Raw genomic sequence first — 16,840 nt, 5'->3', positions numbered from 1 at the left:
AGTGCTCTTAAGTCTAGAAAACCGGCTTTATCACTTAAAAGGGAAACTGCCAATGGTTACATTTCCAGAATGTTACATTTCTAGAATCAAGGCTCAAGGCAATTTTTAAGGAGATTTAAAATTGTAATAGCATCTCTGTTAGTATGGCACTTATCTGAAGACATTTGGGACTCCCTTTTGATCAATTTTAAAAATACAGTTGAATTAAAAACTGCAGTAAGGAGCTTCAAAGAAATATTATACCCTCATATAACAGTATGTATATACACGTTGGCAGTATAGTTTTAGTCAAGGGACTTGTTTTTACTTTGAAAAAATTGGTTACTTTTAGTTAGTATGAAGTAAAAACTCTGTTGTAGCAGATACTGTATCTTCATTGAGTGTCATTCTTCTATTCCGTTGTGACTTTGCATAGCAAGTCAAATACGATTCTTTTTTCTCCATGCCCTTTATGAGCCAGTCTCTAGTACTTAACTTCACTACTCGTGAATGTCTTCGTGCCTAATGATTTTGTAGATAACCCAGTAAAAAATGTTGAATATCAGAAAGGCTAATGGAAAGCAGGCTCTGGAGATCGTATCAATCTTCTTGGCCCGATCAATGAATACCTTCCTCATTTCTTCAGGGCTTTTTGGTACAACTTGAACTGGATTATTTGGCCCCTTGGGAGCTATGCCATCTTTTGCTTGTATACATGGTGGCCCCATTCCATAGCCTGTGAAGCTGAACCGATTTTCTCTTATATCATCATCCTGGGGGGGAAAAAATAAAAATCAGAATCTTCATGCCAAATGTATTCAAATTGCTACTGTGTATGATTTCTAAATAGTAACTTGCTGTTGTAAACCCAGTAATTTCAGTAACCAAACTGCATTATTGCTTAATCTGCTTACTGCCAATTTGGTCACAATTTTGCAGTTCTAATGTTATTAACAACACCTGATTTCCTGAAACGGTATAATGCTTATTCTTGATTTATGACTCATGTATACAAGGTTCATTCTGTCATGAAGTTTAGGGTCTGTTCCTACATGGATGGTGGAACTACGCAATATATCAGCAAGCTGTATATTTTAATTGTCTGTTGCATTGGTAGAACACTACATCATCATTGTTCCTTTCCTCCTTATTCTGTTGAAATGTGAACCTGTATTCGGGTAAGCAGTAACTGGGCTGCTAGGAGAGGATATGACACTGTAGCTGATCATATACTTGGCTTACTATAATTTTTTTAAAAAGATCAAGTGCATGTCAATAGCCAAACATAGTCATAATCAGAAAAGGAATCCTTTCTGCCCTCTCAGAAAGTCAAATCTTGCAAGAACACCAGATGCCTTGATATTAATGAAAAAGTTTGAACACTTGGTGAATTATGAGGAACATTGTACTGAAACAACCAAGAGTAATGTTTGAATGAAAGATGACCTGATATTCTGGAGAGAGAAAATATGGCTGATGAAATGTTCTGTCCCTTGAAAGAGGCCTTAAATAGAACACTGTGAATTTTGATATGTGGGCTTGGTATTGTTTGGAGAAGGCTTTTTTAAAAAAAGAAGCTGTTGTAAGCAGCTGCCATTCTGATTACTAAAAACAGGTTAAATGGCTATGATGCAGTAGTCTTCCTGAAGCTAAGCAGGCCTACCTAGACTTGGCCAATTTACAGAAAGAAGACTTCCAGAAAATCCTATGGTTGCTACCTTGAGTTCCTTGGAAGAAAGAAGAGAGATAAATGCAACCAATAAATCTCATGATCGTTTGGCCTAAAGTAATGCTTGATGGGAGTCAGGGGCTATGACAACACAATGTCAATATTCTTTAATGGTTGAATGGGAGGCAATTGTTCAGAGACGGTCATCTCAGTAGCTCCTTTGTCCAGTAGCTCCTTATCATAGCTATTTGGAGGGAGACCATGAGTTTGCCAACAACCTGGAGAAAAACCGCCCTGCTCTTTTAACAGGGGCTTAGTGTGATGTTATTTACTAGGTGATGATATTTACATCTGTGCTAAGGAAAGCTGCAGCAGTCTGTGTATGCTTCCACACATTAAGACTCTGTTAAAGGGGCAAGACATTTTTTCTCTCCAGGTTGTTGACAAACACTAGGCAGGTTATGAATATATGAGAGTAAAGAGCAGTTTGGTAGGTTTGGGAAGAGACAGTAAGAGAGGCTGTTTCCTTCCATGTATCTGGGGCTTTTTTCCCTTTCAATACTTCATTAAATACTACCTGCATTTCGGGCGTTATTATCTCTATCATTTCTTTGTAGAATTCACTTGTGAATCCATCTAGCCCTGGTGATTTGCCTTTTTTTAGTTCTTTTATTACTTCTCTTATTTCCTGGGTTGTAATTTCACCCTCTAGTGCATCTTTCCCTTCTTTCTCCAATGGAAGACTGATTGTCTCCTGAGACTCTACTGTGGCCTTTTTCTTGTATAAGTTTTTATAAAAGTTCTCAAAAGCCTTAGTGATTTCCTTGGGACTTTGTGTTGTGTTATTGTTAATTTTTATAGATTTAACCGTCTGTTTTGCTTTTTTAATCTTCAAGTAGTTTGCCCGTCTTTTTGCTGTGTTGATGCTGTTCCTCTGGAAATAATTCCTTATCATAGTTTCCCTTTTCCACATTGTTGCTATGTCTAGTGCTTCTAATTGTTTTTGAATCTCTTTGATTTTGCTCTGTAAAGTGGGGCTATAGTTTTCCATTACTTCCCTTTGTAGCTTCTCTAATTCCTTCATTTTGTTTTGTCTTTTTTATACCATTCTCTTTTTATGTTCTTTTCTTTTTTTATGCAATGGCCCCTTATTACTGCTTTAGCGGCATCCCATAGTATATTGATAGGCACCGTTCCTCTGTTTTCCTTGAAGTATAATTTTATCTGTGATGTCATATATTCCCTGTCCTCTTCTTTTGCCATTATTAAATTATTATATCTCCAAGGTCTGTTTGTTGTGGGTAAATTTAATTCCAATTCAATACTTATAGGGGCATGGTCAGATATCCAAATTGGAAGAGTTGTAATCTCTTTTATGGACATATTATTATTATTTTCCATACAAGGGGGAGTGAGACAAGGATGCCCACTATCCCCACTTATATTTATAATAGCAATTGAACAACTAGCAGAACGAATTAGAAATTCCAGAAAGAATAGAAGGTTATAAGATAGATAGTTTCATGTCATTCCTTATTCTGCCAGTCCATCTGTGGACTCAGAAATGTTTCATGAATGACATTGGTATGCTTATTTTGCTTGGCCTGTCCATGATTTTCTTTCTTGTTTCTGTATAGTTCAATAGAGTATGTTAAAGGCAGAGAGACAGTGTGGTGTAGTGGTTAAGAGCATTGAACTCTAATCTAGTGAACTGCGTTCGATTCTGCACTCCTCCACATGAAGCCAGCTGGGTGACCCTGGGTTAGTCACAGCTCTTTCAGAGCTCTTTCAGCCCCCAAAATAAGTCTAACTTGCCACCTAGTGGTGCACAACACTAAAAGAGCTAGACTTCAGGCTGCCAGACAATCTTAGATATCCTGGCTATACTAAACACAATACCATAATAATAATACTAATACTAATACTAATACTAAGACTAATACTAATACTAATACTAATACTAATACTAATACTAATACTAATACTAATACTAATACTAATACTAATACTAATACTAATAATAATAATAATAATAATAGTTAAAGGCCAAATCTCACTTTAATTTGACACAGTAAACTCACATGAGAAATGTTTGCCACCTAACTATGGCATAATGTTTATTTTCCTTCAATGAACTTTTATGTGATAAAATCTGATATTTAATATACGAAGGTGCCCTATTAAAAATAAAGCTGGATTCTTATGTAAATTTAAGTCTTGCTCTCAAGATAGTGGCTTGTCTGTCTCTTCCTCTCTTTGGTCTCTAGCTGTGTTGTTTTTTAGTGCCTCAGTTGCAGAGAGTTGCTTCTGAAACCTGCAGGTGGAGCCATCCCAATTCGCACAAAAACAGTGGACTTGATACAGCATTTGGCATGCGTGGCTTGTTCTGTACAGCAAAAATATTTCTAAATTGACTGTGCTGCAGCTCTTGCTGCCCCTAGACACTAAAACAAAATGGAAAGTGAAAATCTCACCAAGAAAATGAATAAATTGTGGATTAATAAATGAAGGAGAGTTGTAAGACTACAAAATAGCAGTAAAAATGCAAATGTGTATAATTCAAAATAAATTACATTTTGGGGGGAAAACCCTTGCTTTTACTTCATAACCTGTGAAACAACATATTTTTGCCATTAATTGTGAGCAATGATATTTAAAACTCTAGATTCTTGTACAGAATCAATGTTGCTTCCAGAATAATTGCATAATATTGCCCCACTGCTGGACCTCCTGATGGCACTTGGTATTTTTGGCCACAGTGTGGACTGGATGGGCCATTGGCCTGATCCAAAATTGGCTTCTCTTATGTTCTGTTGTCTTACCATGCCTCTGTAACAAGCACCGTTCTTAATGGAATTTCATGACAACAGTAAAGAGGATCATATTAAGCCTCAGCTTCTATGTATATTCATTCTCCTCAGGGGTCATTTCCTGCATGAACGCACAGGAGCGGAGCTCCAGCAGGAAAGAGCCCAGAGGGCGAGCACATGCAACAAGCCCCACCCCCTGCTCCCAGCAGCCCTCAGTCAGAGCAAGAAGCAGCCAGGTAAGTTGCAGAGCCCCCCCCGCCCCCTGGTCCAAAACAGTCCAGTGGCACTTTTAAGACCAGGTTTTATTCAGGTACAAGCTCTCCTCCTCTGCGAGGACACATCTGCATGTCCCCCCACCCCAATAGCTAGCAATCCAAAACAGTCCAGTGGAGCCTGAGCGGTAGGTGTTGTCTTCTGACACACTTCTGGTGATGTCAGGGGGTGTGGCCTATGCAAATGAGTTCTGCTAATGAGCTCCTGCACCTCTTTTTCTACAAAATGACCCCTGATTCTCCTCAGGCTAGCCTTTTTGACCTCCAACTAATCTGTGCCTTCCACTTATTCGGAAGGAAGATATTATCAAATTCCTGTGACTATCAATAAAGTGTTTTGTGACTAGCCAGTCCAAATCTACTGTGTATCAGGTGTTGTGGTGTCCTATGTTTGATACCCAAGAAAGAAATCTTTGACTGAGGCTCTCACCTTTTGTACAGATTAGTTTATGACTTATATTTACCATCTTTTATCTGATGGATCAAGATAAGTAGCCATGTTAGTCTGTCTGTAGCAACAGAAAAGAGCAAGAGTCCAGTAGCACCTTAAAGACTAACACAATTTGTGGCAGGGAATGAGCTTTTGTGAGTCACTGCTCCCTTCTTCAAATCTCATACCCTGACACAGGTCTTTAAGGTGCTACTGGACTCTTGCTCCTTTCTACTGCCAGTTGCATTGTTCAATATTATCCATAATTCAAATTCCTCTTCCTAATCACTGACACTACTGCTATGTAATAGTCATGCATATGTGCTATTTAGACATTCTGTGGCTGATTCACACATTAGAAAGTCCATGCGGTCTTTTGACAGGTGTGTTGTGGGAAGTTACCACTGGAATTTAATTCCCAGGTATGCACAGGACTGATTCAGATCAGGACTACAATGCATGGGGAGAAAGGGGCTTAAGTCTTTGCCCCCTCACCATTTCCCCAACTTGAAATGACAATGCTTTGCATGATTTCTGATGTGGAATTGCCCAGTTTTTACCTTCAGCTGTTTGTACTTATTGTGCCATTTCTGTGCAATTAAAGGATATTTATCCACACACATGTACAAACAATTTTAAATATGAGAGAAGTAAACGATTTAAATCTTTGCATTATTTTTCAAAGCGAAATGATCTCTACTTATTTTATTACAATGATTATATTAGTAGCTCCTTAACATATGTAGAATTAGAGGACGCTTCTAAATATATATACAGATTTTCTGAAGCGAGCACAGTTCCTGTAAGTTTTGAGACTGAGATACTGTTGTCTTTGCATGTCAGTGTTATGGTATAAAATAAAAACCATATAGCTGTAAAACAATCAAAGGATTTAATTTTCTTTAGCTTCTTGACCATGCTAGTTTATGTTTTATGCATATTTTTGATAATTTATTTCTCCTCAGGAATCGTGCATAGTTGTTGTTGTTGCCATCTAAATACTTAGATGGCAATCCTTAAACACCTGAAGAAACAGCTGAAGAAAACGAAATATGAACTTGGGTCGCAACCCCTGAGTAACTTTGATTCCAGTAAGAAATAATATATATTTCTAATAACAGGCTTGTCACATAGAGGTAGAAATGGAAGTTAACAGAGCCCACATGGAAAGACATTAGTTCAGACAAATGGACTGGGCCTTTGATAATGACTGGAAATCACATTAGGACAAATGGGACATCTTCTACATAGTTTACCCTTATATTTATATTGTAGATTTGAGCCAAAGTCCCGTCTATGAATTCTGCACTTCTCAAGCCATTGCTATGCCGCAATGATTCACTGATTTCATTTCCATCAAGTACTCCCTCATAAAACTTTCATCAAAATGGAAGGTGGATCACAAAGAAAACAAAAAGGAAATAAAAGAAAAAGACATGATTGCCATTGGAAAAAAATGATGTAATCAGCCTAGCCCAACAATCTGTTTGCTTTCTGAATAATTTGTGCTGCTTAGATTTTAAATAAAAAGTAGAATACTTCTGAAAAGCAAATACAGAATATTAAAATGTAGCCTTCAAGCAAACTACATGTTTCAGCTCAAGTACAAAATTAGTATGCACGCTTGCTTCTTTTAAAGCAGAAATGTCAACAAGCAAAAGAATTATCCATAGTATCAATTATGTATGCATATTTCCCATGTTCTATTCTGCCATTTCTGTAAGTGTTTTTTCAAAAGAGCAAAGTAAGTGTAAATCTCAGATGTTTTCATTTTAAATATGTTTAAATTCAGCTCTTAAGGATAAATATATTGACACTGATTCTAGAAAGGCAGGATTCTGATTTAGATCAAAGATAGCAACATCCTCAAAATGCAAATGTAACTAATTTTTTCATTGCCTCCTTTCAAAAAGATGTGGGTTGAAGCCACCACGTTATCAACACCCTGTATATTTTCCAGGCTAGCTTTTCTGATACCACCCATGTATGTCTTCTTGGAATTTAATTTTTCCTTGCAGATTCCTCATGACTTATCTTTTTTTGTGGGGGATACAATGAGAAGTAGGTAGGAAATAATGCAGCACATTATCTAACCATGCACTACCTGAGGCTGTAACCAGCCAGCATGGATCAGTTTTGACTGCTGAGCACCTGACAACGTAGTGGAAATGAACTGAATTTCTTAAATGAGCCTTGGAATGCTCGAATGCAAGGTAAACCATCAGCAGAATATTCACTGACTAATAGTGACTGTTCATATTTCACTCTCCAAAACCATTGTTTTTGATATCCAATAATTTGTATTCATTAGCACTTGTCATTCAGTAGTTGATATCTATCAGTATTAGACAGCTTACAGCATGTAATATTTGTGACCTGTTAAATTGCACCAGCAATTTCATATTTAATATGATACCCTAATGTTATGCTACAACATAGGGTTGGGTCCTGACTTAATATTCTCTTCCTGCAGCAGACCCTTAATGTATCTGCCGTATTATCATTTATTTTTACTATTTCAGATACTTTTTTCAGACCTGTAACAAAGAACTATCATTACCTGTAATCATCATTACCTGTAACGAAGAGCTAAGTTGAGGCAAGTAGTAAAAGAAGTCAAACTGGAAGAAAATTGGTTGTTTTCTCACCACTTGAGGGCCCTCATTATAGCACAAATCATGGGGGGGGCTGGCTGGTTATTAAACATTTTTGTTGGCTAATAAATTCTGTGGGCTCGTTTGTGAGGCTGCATCATTGGAGAGTTGTTATTTAGTATTAGAGGCGACATGTGGGAAGTGATATCATACGATATTGCACTATCGTTTTTTGTTATATCCAGAGGTGACGGTGCAGTGCTCGAGGAATTCCTCAGATCTCAATGGCTTTAAAATTGAGGGATTTCTAGTGTATTGGGGAATCACTTCTGATTACTACTGGAAGTGACGTTATGACATTGTGCAATGCTGTCCCCCCCCCACCCAATTTTTTGCTCCCGCTGAAGCAAAGAGTGGCAGCAGAGCCTGGGAGCTGGGGCTAGGAGATTGCCTTTCATGGCTGGCAATCTGGTAAGGCTAAATATTTGAGTCCTAGGCAATGCTCCCTCTAAGCTGTAGAGTCTTGTGAGCAAAACTTCTACTTATTGAGCTACTGGCATTAAAGTTGTGAGTGAGCAATTTGGCGACTGCATAAATTAGTCTGCATCCTTCTTGAGCTGAGACAGAAAGGTGTGAGCCGGGGACTAAAAAACTGTGAGCTAGCTCACACTAACTCATCTCAGAGGGAACACTGGTCCTAGGTAATGCAGGGCTGAGCCTACCAACGTTTAAGTCAACCAGACCTACACATACAGCAACCCTACACATATCTGAAATTGTTTCTCCCGATGTGTCTCCTTGTGCTAACTGCAGTGTTTCTGTTGCTATCTTCAAAAGGTGGCTTGTTTGGTATCTGACGGAGACCCTTTGTTCTCCACAGTGACTCCCACTTTTGGAACAGGCTTCCCACGGGGGCACTGTCTTTAGAAGTTTTGAGGACCCACTGTAAGGCTATCTTATTTTCTACAGCTTTTTGCAGTAGACATTTTCTTGGGGAGGGGTGGGTTAATGAAGTTTTACTGTTTTGTGTATGTTTTTAATCTTGGAATTTTAAGCTGCCTTGAGCCACAAGGGAAACATGGATTATAAATATTTTAATAACATATACATATTTGTATTTGAAATCAACACAATTTGATTTGCCAAAGGATTCTAGTTAACTCTTAGTGCGGTAAACCCTTTACAAGAATACATACATCATAGTCAAAAAGCCATGATTATTTACTCCATAATTGATAGAAAGTTTAGCTATTACATTTCTTAGGAAACTGTGTGTCTTCAAAACTGCCCATATTATGAGCATGAGTGACTATTGGGAAGTTTAGGGGAGTGGTACCCTGTATTTACCTGATGAGGTACATTTATGCAATAAGTAATATCTATTGTTGAAGAATTCCAGACTGTTCTGTCTCACTAACATGACATATAACAAAATATTAGCTAGTTGCTTTAATATTTTGGGGGCTCATTGCAGGCAGATACAGCATTTCCAGGTGACAGATTAGGTGCACAGCCTAATATCAGACTCATATTAGCCTTGTATCTCCAGTGTATTTTATGGTTAAATAGAAACTGCCAGGAGATAACATGAAGAGATTGTTCAGATCAGAATCTCAGTGCAGGGGAATCGTTCTACCTGGACCTGTTTCCTGACCTCAAATAGTGCCCTGAAGCCACAATTTGTTATTTAGGAAAAAGTATACAGGTTATCTGCATATTGCCTATATGTTTGCCCTCAAATGGGGCACGTAGGAATACCAGGAGGTCATTTGGGATCAGAAACACGATATGTGTGGATGAGTAAGCAAAGTTAAACCCAGTCTAAACTCCTCGTCCCTTACCCCAGCATTGTCCTGGAACAACTTTTATTTAACAAGAGAAAATATATTAGACATTTGATCATGAATTTGCAGCATCTTGTCTAGCTAGACTCACAGATTCTGAATGCTGTTGTTCAAAAGCATGCTCTGAACTAAAAAATAAATAAATGGATATTCTGGATTATTGACTGTCAAAGTATAACGCAACTCTTTATATATCAGAAGATCCAAAGATATTACCACTAGTGAGCAAACAACCATTCTGTTATTCTTCAACACACTTCAGTTGAAGTATTTAGTAAAGCTATGTCAAAAAACCACTGCTTTGACCCATTTAGATCTTTTAAATGATCATAAAAGAAAATAAACGTTGAATCAATAAAATTAATTTCCTAATCTTGGGACACTTGTATCCTCTCACTTTCTTGGTCTTTCCATTTTCTCCATAATTTATAGGAATTTAGTTGTGCTATACAGCTACCACCTCTGTGTCACCCCAGCCACCTGAACATGAAAGCAAGTGTTAGATGGTCCTGAACACCTATAATGATTTCTTCCCACAGTTTTCTATCTGAGTTCCTTGCCAAATGATAAATGGTGGGTATCTCTCCTTCCTACAGTGCAGTGATGCTTCCAAAAGCACAGTCATCCTACTCAGATTCCTTAATCAGTCATTTTGTGAGTAGCTCACAAAGCAACTTTCATTTTACAACATTGCTGTGAAGCCAAGTTATGAAACTCCCCCCCCTCTTTCATCAGAAAATTAAAACATGGCACCCAGCTATGGGTCCATGTTGAGGAGAAGGGCAGGGTGTAAATGAAGAAATTAAACACATTGTCCCTAAACAATGGCTGCGGTCACGTGAGCAGTTTGATCTGATATCTTTGCTGTTCTCTTTTGGATTAAAAGAGCACAATCAGACAGTGACATCTGCCTTCCGTTCCCTGGTTGTCGCCACCCTGTTCTGCCCTGTGGCAATGGAGTTAACGGACACTGGGAAAGTCTGGTCTTAATGGATGCCAGTGCTTTCACCCTGCATTTCTGGCTGTCTGAACTCCCCTGTTGTGAAATCAAGCCGTTTGGGAAGTCTGAACCTTCCCTTCCATTTCTGCCTCTTATTATTTTTTGATCAGGTAGAGATGTGCACATAAGTGCATAATTGCCCCTGTCACTGTCAATCACCACTTGTATGTTCAAGTGGCCACATAGTCATTCAGGATTGGGAGCCCCAGGGAGAGTTGTTTTTGAGTGACTACCCCCCCAATTGCTCTCTCCTGTTTCTGTGTCAGAGTTGCTGTTTGAGAGCATCCCATGACTGACACAAGAGTAAATGTACTGACGACAATGGGACTCCCATTGGCCATTTGGGATTGAAGGCTGGGAAGGGAACTCAGTAGTGTATAATCCAGTTCAGTACACCCTCCAAAGCAGCCATTTTCTCCAGTGGAACTGGCCTCTGTAGTCTGGAGATCACTTGTAGTTTTGGAAGGACTCCGGGTACCACCAGGAAGGTGGCAAGCCTTGAATGCACCTACAAAGGCTTTTGACTAGGTTCTAATAGGAAATTGTTTTAACGAATTTCATATCATCAGTTGCCATCCATAAAGGGGCAGTCTGCTGATAATCTCAAATGGTAAAATTAAACTGTCCAGAAAGCTTCCACAGGGTTCTCAACCCACTTAAATCCCTTTTAATCCTTATTATGCAGGTTTCATTGCAATGTGGGAATTACACAGTCTTTGCACTGACCTTCTGCAAAAGAGGTAATGTCATCCTGTGTTGAGATGTTATTTGCACAGCCACCTTTTAAACAGAATGCTATTGTCATGAAGCAGACAACCTCTGCTTGCGCTGCCCATATTTCTCTAACCTGTACTTGTCATATTTACCTTGTTCTTCTTCCTCTTTCGGTGAAATCTCAAAAGTTCCTTATGCTGTCTTGACACAAAATTTACAGCTGCATATTCCAGAAGTGCTGAGAATACAAAAAGCAGGCATACGGCCATCCAGATGTCAATAGCCTTGACGTACGACACCTAAAGATAGCACCAAGTAGAATATTGAAGGTATTAGAATCACAGATGGGAAGCTTTTAGTGTTTTGTTATATCAAGGGATGAGAAATATACTTCCTGAAACTATAGTGAAAGTGGGTTATATAACAGAGGGCAAAAGACAATCTAGTTTCCTCACAACTTCCTGAATTTTCTGAAAACTCTTTAAACTACAACTTGCTGTTATATAGTGTAAATACTCAGGATGGATCATACTAGCTAGCCATTGTGCTAACAGAGTATCACAAACTATGGTGTATACACCAGCATTTCTCCTGTTGGGGAGAAAACTAGGGTATAAAAGGGAGCTAGGTTTTCTTGGTCTAGGTTGTAAGAGTTGTTTTGTATAACCAAAAGGGCCTGAATTAATTCAGTTAATTAAACTATCCCTCCCTGCAAACACCTTTTCGTATAAAATCCTAGCTTTAATCACTTTATTGTACTCATTTTTCAGCATTTGGGATCTTTAACATTCTGGTATGCATCCACATAGACAAATACACATAAACATGTTTTCTGCATGCATATGGTATTATACCTGAGTAATCTCCACCCACCCCAGCATTTTACAATAGATATTGTGCTATGTGGCCTATTTAGTTCCCCTTTCTTTTCAGGCTTAATGCCTATTCTCAGAAATACTAGTCTAGTGTTCTGCTGAAGTCAGGGTTTCTCCAATGTAAAAGGAAACAGAATTTGACCTTAGAGTAATAAATTATATAACTGATATCACCCTCTAGTGATGTTTTGAGTTTTATGTCTGCCATCACTTTGAAAAACACAGCAAATCGTAGGATCATTATGAACAAGTCTTTGTGTTGTAACTGCCAAAAATGTGTTTGGTAGAAAATGAAATAAAAGTACTATTCACCTTTATATTATGATGATAGGAATATACAGAGAGCTACAGGACTATTTTGAGACACAGAGGAAGATTATATGAGAAAATTACAGTGCAATCGTATCCATATAGGCCTCCTATTTACACACCCAGGGTGGGAAATTACCAGTCCTCAGCCCAAATTCCCCACCCTTGAGTTCAAGAGTGGGAGAAAAAAATGGTCTCCACAAAGCCACATTCTAGAAATTTCCACCAGTCTCTATGGCAGAGACAATAGTCTCTGTGGTAAAGACCATAGAGACTGGGGAGACAGCCTAGAGTGTCACCAAGAAGTAATATCACATCCTCACCAAGCTCCACCCCCCAGGCAACTCTGCCAAAATCTAGTATTTTCCAAAGATGTGTCGAGAACCCTTTATGAATAATTACTCCGGTTTAAATTAATTGATTTTAATTGGCTTAAATGGGATAAATTTTGTACAGGATTGCCATATTTAGTTATGAACGATTGAAGTAATAGACATTTTTATTACTATTTCTTACAAATTTTAGCCTATCGGTACATTTAATTTAAGAATTAAAACATGTAACTTCTATACAAAGGTAGATGAAATTTTAATTAAGTGCACTGTCAGCTGGGTTTGGTTTAGCCAGCAAACTCCAACTCACAAAAGAGATCTAACAAAGTCTCTGAAGGATAAGGATGTCACCAAATTGGGGGAAATCCCTGTTCAGTTAAAATGCATGTCAGTGATATTGTGAGTCTACCCCAGTCTACATTCCAGTGGCTTCCTAAGCGTATGGAGACTTCTAATGGGATGGATCAAGTCCTGTAAGGAATAATACAGATATTATGGCCAGGACAGAGGACTGTTTGCCTCAGGGTGGCCATTTTTGGCTACATAGCAACTGTAATATGCACACCAGCATCAAAGGTGAGTGGCAGTACATTTCAAGGGGAAGGGATTTCTCCACATTTAGGCCAACTAACATGACTGTCTCTCTATGCATCTTTGCTTCCAAAAGTTGACACTTTGGCCTCTTATGCACGGGTTTCACTGTGCATATCCATCAGTTTTCTTTGTCATTCTGCACTGATTTTCCTCCCTTCAGTGTTCAGTTCGCTTTCTGGTCACTGTTTCACTGGGTTTTCTGAGAGTGCTTTTGTGCCATTTCCCCTCCTTGTTTCACTTTCAAACTGAAGGTAATTCAAAAGCATACACATTCCCTCTGATTTCCCCCAACCCTTTTGCTGCTCTTCAAAGGTCCCTTTCTTTTCAGGCTTAATGCCTATTCTCAGAAATACTAGTCTACTGTTCTGCTGAAGTCAGGGTTTCTCCAAAGTAAAAGGAAACAGAATTTTACCTTAGAGTAATAAATTATATAACCGATATCACCCTCTGGTGATGTTTTGAGTTTTATGTCTGCCATCACTTTGAAAAACACAGCAAATCGTAGGATCATTATGAACATCAAGTTTGTTCTGCCCCCTCTGCACCTTCTGCCATCCTCTCCCCCCTTCATTGCTATACAAGCTCCATTTGCCTCTTTTTAAAAAATTTTTATTTTTTTTACAAGCGGTATGAGTCTAGTGATATGAGACTATCATTAGTCTCAGATTGCTGAATAAAGGCCCCGGTCACACGGGCAGGAAACTGCGGAAACTAGTACCTCCGAGGTACTAGTTTTTTGCTGCGCTTTTTCGGCAGGAAGCCTCGGTTGTGCCACGGAAGCGCTATGCTTCCCAGATGTGCTGGTGAGATCGCGACCGGAAACTCCGCCTGTCTTCCGTATCTCTTGCGTGGCTAATGTTGCGTGTGACCGCAGCCATTAAAAATAAGATCACTGGGGAAAGTTTAAAAGGAACGGTGTGAGTATATCACATCCTCACCAAGCTCCACCCCCCCAGGCAACACTGCCAAAATCTACTATTTTCCAAAGATATGTTGAGAACCCTTTATGAATAATTACTCCAGTTTAAATTCATTGATTTTAATTGGCTTAAATGGGAGAAATTTTGTACAGGATTGCCATATTTAGTTATGAACGATTGAAGTAATAGACATTTTTATTACTATTTCTTACAAATTTTAGCCTATCGGTACATTTAATTTAAGAATTAAAACATGTAACTTCTATACAAAGGTAGATGAAATTTTAATTAAGTGCACTGTCAGCTGGGTTTGGTTTAGCCAGCAAACTCCAACTCACAAAAGAGATCTAACAAAGTCTCTGAAGGATAAGGATGTCACCAAATTGGGGGAAATCCCTGTTCAGTTAAAATGCATGTCAGTGATATTGTGAGTCTACCCCAGTCTACATTCCAGTGGCTTCCTAAGCGTATGGAGACTTCTAATGGGATGGATCAAGTCCTGTAAGGAATAATACAGATATTATGGCCAGGACAGAGGACTGTTTGCCTCAGGGTGGCCATTTTTGGCTACATAGCAACTGTAATATGCACACCAGCATCAAAGGTGAGTGGCAGTACATTTCAAGGGGAAGGGATTTCTCCACATTTAGGCCAACTAACATGACTGTCTCTCTATGCATCTTTGCTTCCAAAAGTTGACACTTTGGCCTCTTATGCACGGGTTTCACTGTGCATATCCATCAGTTTTCTTTGTCATTCTGCACTGATTTTCCTCCCTTCAGTGTTCAGTTCGCTTTCTGGTCACTGTTTCACTGGGTTTTCTGAGAGTGCTTTTGTGCCATTTCCCCTCCTTGTTTCACTTTCAAACTGAAGGTAATTCAAAAGCATACACATTCCCTCTGATTTCCCCCAACCCTTTTGCTGCTCTTCAAAGGTCCCTTTCTTTTCAGGCTTAATGCCTATTCTCAGAAATACTAGTCTACTGTTCTGCTGAAGTCAGGGTTTCTCCAAAGTAAAAGGAAACAGAATTTTACCTTAGAGTAATAAATTATATAACCGATATCACCCTCTGGTGATGTTTTGAGTTTTATGTCTGCCATCACTTTGAAAAACACAGCAAATCGTAGGATCATTATGAACATCAAGTTTGTTCTGCCCCCTCTGCACCTTCTGCCATCCTCTCCCCCCTTCATTGCTATACAAGCTCCATTTGCCTCTTTTTAAAAATTTTTTATTTTTTTTACAAGCGGTATGAGTCTAGTGATATGAGACTATCATTAGTCTCAGATTGCTGAATAAAGGCCCCGGTCACACGGGCAGGAAACTGCGGAGGAGAAGTGTGGCTGTTTGCCCCGGGGCAAACTAACATGCAGTAAAGCGATCAGACCTACTGTGGAGGTTCTGTGGAGGTACTGTGGAGCTTCCGTGGGTAGGGAGAGGTGCCGATCACAACACACGCCTGCGCGCAATGAAGAAGCGCACGGCGCGGCGAACTGGTTTTCTTTTTTTGTGTACACTACGAATGCACATGCTCCGTTGGGTGCATGTGCGCATCCATGGAGACTTGGGGGGGGAAAACCCCTTTTCCGCAAGGGGACATGGGCGGGCGCCGGATGCCACCGGAAACGCGATCAGACGCCCGCCCTTGCCCCGCAGTTTCCGGAAACTAGTACCTCCGAGGTACTAGTTTTTTGCTGCGCTTTTTCGGCAGGAAGCCTCGGTTGTGCCACGGAAGCGCTATGCTTCCCAGATGTGCTGGTGAGATCGCGACCGGAAACTCCGCCTGTCTTCCGTATCTCTTGCGTGGCTAATGTTGCGTGTGACCGCAGCCATTAAAAATAAGATCACTGGGGAAAGTTTAAAAGGAACGGTGTGAGTTTTAGTTCCCAGCTGGTATTGACTTGAAAGGAGAATCAGAGAGGAGGCAAATGGCAGCATCCCCAGTGCAAAAAAAACAAACAAAAAAGGATTTCAGTGCTGTATGAAAACAAAATGGGGGGGGGAGTCATCAGCATGGAATGAAATTGACATGAGTTGTAAAGAGAGAGAGACACTGGGATGGAAAGCCTAAAGCTTTGAATTTTTTCCACCCTTTCATGCTTTAGTGAACTTTTTTTTGGGGGGGATGTCATTTTGGCACTCTCTGGAAACTCAACATTAAAGTGGCAGCTGAGCCATATGTACCTTTTGCAAACCACCAAACTTAATCATCATTTGGGATCGATCCATTTGAAGGAAGAGTGCAATCTGTATATGGCAAGCTTTAAAAATCTGCCAAAATCACAAGTGTGCAGGATCAAATTAGAGAATCACAAAGAGAAAACCACACAACTTTGCAAGGAAGGGTAGGAAATTAGTGCTACTATGCAGCTGTGCTAGGGCATCGGTGAACTCCCAATTTTTTCAATTTAGTGGCACAAGACTAAAATGCTCTACAGAGCTTATGCCAGAGGACTCCTCCCCCATACAAATTGTACCCCTGTGCAAAGCTTGGTGGA

At 39.4% G+C, this 16,840-nt stretch overlaps 1 protein-coding gene across 1 annotated transcript in view; it reads right to left on the bottom strand.

Moving 5' to 3' along the window:
* Positions 1 to 479: 479 nt before the first annotated feature.
* GLRA3 (glycine receptor alpha 3) overlaps positions 480 to 16,840 on the bottom strand; it is a 111,645-nt gene continuing 95,284 nt past the window's right edge. Inside the window, exons 8-9 of the mRNA XM_015408142.1 lie at positions 11,465 to 11,611; positions 480 to 752 (exon numbers count right to left, since the gene is read on the bottom strand). Of these exons, the coding sequence (XP_015263628.1) occupies positions 480 to 752; positions 11,465 to 11,611 (420 nt within the window). The remainder of the gene's footprint in view (positions 753 to 11,464; positions 11,612 to 16,840) is intronic.

The sequence above is a fragment of the Gekko japonicus genome, unplaced genomic scaffold (genome assembly GCF_001447785.1).
Source record: "Gekko japonicus isolate JY-2015 unplaced genomic scaffold, Gekko_japonicus_V1.1 scaffold109, whole genome shotgun sequence".
NCBI classification, from domain to species: domain Eukaryota; kingdom Metazoa; phylum Chordata; class Lepidosauria; order Squamata; family Gekkonidae; genus Gekko; species Gekko japonicus.
The sequence above is the reverse complement of the archived record's forward strand: the minus strand, read 5'-3'. Positions and strand labels throughout refer to the sequence as shown.